A 6,059-nucleotide genomic window follows, 5' to 3' on the forward strand; every position below is an offset into this window, starting at 1 on the left:
CCCCCTTAGTCACGCATATGTTGCCATACGGGGCACAGGGGCCATTTTTACGTAGGGTCCCCTCTTTTTATGCACCTCCTGTCTACACCCCCTTATGGCATATAGAGACCAGGGCCCCCCCTTGGTATTTTTCAGCCAGTCGTACTTATCGGTTCGCCTTGTACACACGGTACACGGGGGTAGTGATCGGAATCGTAAGTTGTATTGAAAAAAGTCCATTGATGAGTAACGCATGGACCTATGTCCTTGAAGTCCAATAAAAGATTCTGCAAGTAAGTAAAGGAGGGGTAGGATAAGGAGAGAGAGAGAGAGAGAGAGAGAGAGAGAGAGAGAGAGAGAGAGAGAGAGAGAAAGAGAGAGAGAGAGAGATGGTAGTAACTGTCCCGTGTGGGAATACAAAAGATAAGTCGAGGTAAACGCGAGAGGGTTGTATCATTGCGCAAGGGTCGTGTCGAGGGGTTAAAATCGCGCTACCGGGCGGTCCACTCAACAAGGATTTCAAGGACGCGCGCGTGCCCATGTAAATAAAGGCAAGAAAAAGAAATGTCCGGCAGGGCGAACGGAAGAAAATTGACGGGGTTGTGCAGTGGCGTCGGTGGTTGGATGGTAGTGGTATCTGAGAAATAAGGGGGGTCGCGAGAGGAGAGGAGAGGGAGGAGGCGATAGAGAAGGGGTAAGGAATAAGGTGGGAGGATTTCATAGACGTCCGCCGGAGAGCAGTGTGCGTTAGTGGAGTCTCCAAGTCCAACGTCAGTGGGGTGGCAGCGACAGTGGTGGTGGTAGGTAGTGGGTTTTATACGTTAAGGGTAGTAGGTATACCTAAGGGAGAGAATGTAGCCAGAGGAGAAAAGAGAATATTCCACCGGTTCTTACAACCCTCCTTCGACTGGGCTCGCCCCACTCTTTCTCACCCCTTAGACGTTCCCCTAACTACGTGCTGGTAGGCAGTCGAGGAGTCCCCACCCCAGTCGAAGGCAAGGGGGGTAGGCGCCAGGCGTTTTGGTGGGGGCAAAGGAAAAGAGGGGTGGCCTGAAAACTCCTGTCCGCGCGCGTCCTCAGTTTTTCGTCCTCGGAGGTCAGAATTTTCATACGAGGAGGACTCCGACACCCTCGCGAAATGTACATCGGACACCAGCGTTGCCCACCAGGTCCTTACAACGTCACGCGGACCTTCGGGAACCCGCGGAAATCGTCCCAGGAGCCATCGACGTTGGGCAAAATTTCGGCAGCCGCGCGCCACCTAAGACAACGCCCCTACCCGGCGCGTTCTTTAAGGCACGGGGGGTGGCTTTTAGTCAGACGCACGCGGTCTGAGACGCGCGCCACCACCGGCCACGGAGAACGACTTAGCATTTCTCGCGAGCCGCAGACCTCAGTCAGTTCGGTTCCTCCTCCGTCAAGGACTCGAACGCGGAAGGGAACGTCCTTTTTCCACGGAAAAACACATCCTAGTTGCCGCCTTACTCGCGTCTTACATCGTACAAGACGGCGACTACTGTCACGACAACGACGATCACTTAGACAAGAACAATAACAACGGTTAACACTGCTACCTACGACAGCAGCAGCAGCAGCGATAACAACAACAACAACAACAACAACTAATGCCAGTACACTAGGAGAATGTCATCGACGTCAACAAAAACAACAACAAGATTTTGAAACACTTCTACCAACATTGTCAAGAGAACAAGCCTGAAGCGTACTTCTACGACTTGACAGTTCCTCCGCTACGACTTTGTCATCGCTCGCGCAACAGGAACAACAACAACAACACGGTTACACTTGACAGTCGGTGGTTGTATTCGACGAGCATCGAGGTTGCGCTTTCTTACGGTTTCAGTTGCGACAGTAAGAGTTCGTTACGTATCCTCATCGTTACACGTTTCATTGCGTTCACCGTCAGCACCGAAGTCGCGAGTTTTGTGAACTTTCCAAAGGGGATATTCATTGAGTATCCGACAACGCCAACTGCGTGATCGTTCCTGGGACAGGAGGCTTCGTAGCCGCATTTATTCCCTATAATGGATCTTTGACTTTGCCGGTCTCGCGCTTTGTCAGATTTGCAGAGAGAGACTGTGGATGAAGACAGGACAGACCTCTTGCTACCTATATCCACGTATGCTTCTATATACGCCTCTCGTGACACATATGTACATACCTGTGCATATATATATACATAACACTACGTGGTCAGAGAGAGGGAAACGTGCGTGTATGTGTGACTTGCAATCAGTGTGTTTGACGACGTTAACCCGTGATAATCTACCAAAGATCTTCGCTTCCTCTTACCTTTTTTTTTCCTTTTCCTCTCCTTCGCGATCCCGTCAAATACACGATTGATGCTTTTCATTATTTTACGTAAATTTGACAAATCTTACGTCACGCGTGCACGACTCTCCTACGTCTTTTACAAGGCCTCTCATATCCCTTTAAATTTCACTACGTTTCCTCGAGATCGGCAAGGATCAAGTCGCACTACCGATATTACCTCAGGTTAAGTGTTCCCGTGAAAGTATTTGTGCTTTATTTAAAGATAACCTATTTCACAAGGATACGTGGGTGCTCGAAAGGACTGTGATTTTTTAATACTATTTTTATCACACTGTTCGCTTAGCCGTATCGCGAGTGGAGAACACGCGACGTGGGTCCTGGCTATTTGCGTGTTCTGTGGGTCCTGCAGAAGTGAAAGGGACGATTAATTAATTCTTGAAAATTTCAATACGAGATTAAACAGATCCTAAGGAAACTCGCGGTGCGATACTGCGGCGGCTGGAATATCTTTTTATGCGGTATCGTCGTGATTTGTGAAGTATTGAAATGCAGGATCATCGAATCCTTGTAAGATTCTGATGTCCCAGGACGATCACGACAGGAGCGACTGAGCAATGCGCGACGAAAATGATTCGCACGTGTGACAAAATATCTTGGTGTTTTCTTTTTCTTTTAAATAAATTTTTTTTGAAGCTATTTATCATACGTATTTTCGTAACGCGACAGGATAACGCGTCGTGTAGTTGTGCTTCTATCGTATCTGTCTCGTACGTGGGTTTTTATGTGTTTTGTGTATTTTTGATATTCTTCAAAGTGCCATAGACTTATCATGTTTATTTTACGTAGTTCTCTCTTTTTTCTCTTATCTCTCTTCCGCTCTCTTTGTTCACGCTTTGACGTTTCCCAAGAAGAAGAAGAAGAAGAAGAAGAAGAAGAAGTTGTTATCAAAGCGGCGTGGAGACGGGCTGACGTAGGGAAGTAAAGAAGAAGAGAGTGAGAAAGAGAAAGAGAAAGAAAGTGCACGAGTTATTATGATTTGCCGACTAGGCCGAAGATACAATAAAATATGTATGTTGGCATGTTATGCTTTTTTTTTATTATTTATTTATATCCTTTCTTTTTTTTATATGATTGGTAATTTACGCAATTCTCACGTCACGGTATACTTCGCTATTAGATTTGAAAATACGCAAACGACAATTTTCAGGTTACACATTATTTTCACTTATTTCACGTTTTTTTTTATATTGTCACCGATGCGTCGCGACGGCAAGCGACGCTCGACTTTTCGTGAACGCGTAACGTGACAGGTGTTCGAAAATTTACGAAATTTAAAGCAAAATTGTATGGATAAATTTTTGTGGTCTTTCTAAAAGATACTGTGTTTTCAAATCAAGAATAAAAAAAAAAGTCAAAAATTTCTAACGTCTCGTGTAAACTTCATTGCTTAAAAGTAACGATTAAGCGTGAGAAAGACGTCTTTTCGAATTTACGTATTTTTCATTAAAATTCCTCCGTGAACGTCCCGATATTCGGATGACAGCGAGCGTCACTTAAAGTTTCGCGATCATCCCCCGTGACGCGAGTGTTCGTTTTATCGATTAAAAAAAGTGCAGCAACATCGTCGGTTTACATGATCAATTTTTTGAATTTCTTTTATAAAAATAGAAATTTTCATTTTTACGACCGTCGAGGTCAAGTATCAAGGGCGGACGTGGTCGCCGTCATTATAATGACAGAAAAGTTTCTTGCTACCCTTAACCTATAGCGCATCCCGTCAAGTATCTGACACGACCCCTCCGTTTCGGGAGTCACCCCTCGTTTCTCTACCACGACTGGTTTTCGTGAGGGTGCCGTTCGCGAGTAGAAAGAAAAACAACGAAAAAAAAAAAGAAAAAAAAAACGAGAAATAAAAAGAGAGAGACCAACGCATGCACGCCATCGTAAATGCATTGGATTCCGTGAGGTATCTTTTAATCCTTGACAGACAGCCGATTCGTATTCGAGCAAAATATTCTTCATTTATTTTTCATTAACTCCGTGAAGCCGTGACTCTTGAAACCTCTCTAAAATTCAAGAAGTGCCGTTTAAATTCGCAAATGCAATTTATATAATTTTCTTAACTCTCTTTTCGTTCGTTCGTCAATGTTATATTTTAATGATTATAAAATAACTAAATTACTGCATATGTACATTTGTATTCTATTTGTTCACGTTGACTTCTCAGTCGTGTCGACGTTTAACGTGTCTCACGTAGTGCTTTAAAATGTCGATCTTGACTGTCATTAATTAAATTATTTTTGTTCTGGTGATTTTTGTAGCTTCGAGCGGGAGACGCGTTGCAGCGAGAGATTCCCGCACGGGAGAGGAAGACTGGACGAAGCGGAAGAAGCAGAATACGACGAGAGAGCAGAGTGAGCGGAAGAAGAGCGACATTCAGAGCGAAGAGGATCAAGGAAGAAGAGGAGAAGAGGAAGAAGAGAAATAAGGAAGCGGGAAGGTGAAAGAAGAAAGCAGTGTCAACGTCCCGGAAGTAAAACATCGAGGAGATAAAAAATAATAAGAACAGATAGGAAGAGAGAGAATCGAAAGGATAAAGATCGGAAAGAGAAAAGAATTGGAAGAAGTGGGTTTAGAAATTCTGAAGGAAAAGCAAAGAGAAGAGAGAGAGAGAGAGAGAGAGAGAGGGAGAGAGAGAAAAGAATAAAGAAAGCAAAAGCGATCGACAGAGTTCGGATCGAAACCCCGCCATACATATATTTCAGTGTGTTCAAAAAGGGAGAGAGAGAAAAGAATAAAGAAAAAAGATCGGAAAGAGAAAAGAATTGGAAGAAGTGGGTTTAGAAATTCTGAAGGAAAAGCAAAGAGAAGAGAGAGAGAGAGAGAGAGAGAGAGGGAGAGAGAGAAAAGAATAAAGAAAGCAAAAGCGATCGACAGAGTTCGGATCGAAACCCCGCCATACATATATTTCAGTGTGTTCAAAAAACGAGTGTACCTAAGTGCAATATTAATTAAACCTACTAAACGATAATAAGAAGCAACTACTACCATCGACGATCGGTACGACACGGTAATCGATAACCGATAATCGTTAAACGATAAACGTAGAGTCGCATTTTTTTTCGAGGAGGAGCAATTGACGGACATAGACGAGCAGAGGATTCTGAATCTCCAAAAAAAAGAAAGTAAAACAAAAAAAGAAAGAAATTTGAAATTAACAAAAAATTGGCAAAAGATATTCAAAAAGAATAAATAGAAGAAGAAAAGCGAATTTATTCACCCTATAAGGAGGAAAAGCGCGTAATTCGTCCCGTATAAAAGAATAACACGCACTGCGCAACGTACGTGAAGCCGGAAGCCAATCGGATCTCGAGGAATTTGCGAGAGCACATAACAGGCGTGCACGTACGTGCGTAATACACACACACGCACACACAATCACAAACGGGGCTACTCAGGGCAAATTGAAAAAAAAAGAAGGAAGAAGTTAACGGGACGAATTTCGACGGATCCACTCCGAGTGAGGGTTGCATTCGTTTACTAAACGGCCGTGGAGCATCGCGTAGAATCCCTTGAAGCAGGGTATCGGGAAAGGTGTCCTGTCGTCTGTCCTCGAGGCTCCATCTCGTTCACACCGTCCGGGCTGGGCAATCCTGAATTAACCTGAACTTAAGTGTATGCTAGACTTTAAGTAGATAGAAGAAATAGCCTGTCTTCGGATAACGAGGACAAAACTTACTCTCGCGCGCGCAACACCCATTAATACAACATACACACACACACAC

The 6,059-nt window shown here is 44.1% G+C and overlaps 1 protein-coding gene across 1 annotated transcript in view; it reads left to right on the forward strand.

The window, feature by feature from the left end:
* LOC107267915 overlaps window positions 1–5,028 on the forward strand; it is a 7,072-nt gene extending 2,044 nt beyond the window's left edge. Inside the window, exons 2-3 of the mRNA XM_015740117.2 lie at window positions 1,620–1,851; window positions 4,596–5,028. Coding sequence (XP_015595603.1) covers window positions 1,620–1,851; window positions 4,596–4,762 — 399 coding nt within the window. The 3' untranslated portion in view covers window positions 4,763–5,028. The remainder of the gene's footprint in view (window positions 1–1,619; window positions 1,852–4,595) is intronic.
* Window positions 5,029–6,059: the final 1,031 nt, after the last annotated feature.

The sequence above is a fragment of the Cephus cinctus genome, unplaced genomic scaffold (assembly GCF_000341935.2).
Source record: "Cephus cinctus unplaced genomic scaffold, Ccin1 Ccin1_scaffold0462, whole genome shotgun sequence".
Classification (NCBI taxonomy): Eukaryota; Metazoa; Arthropoda; class Insecta; order Hymenoptera; family Cephidae; genus Cephus; species Cephus cinctus.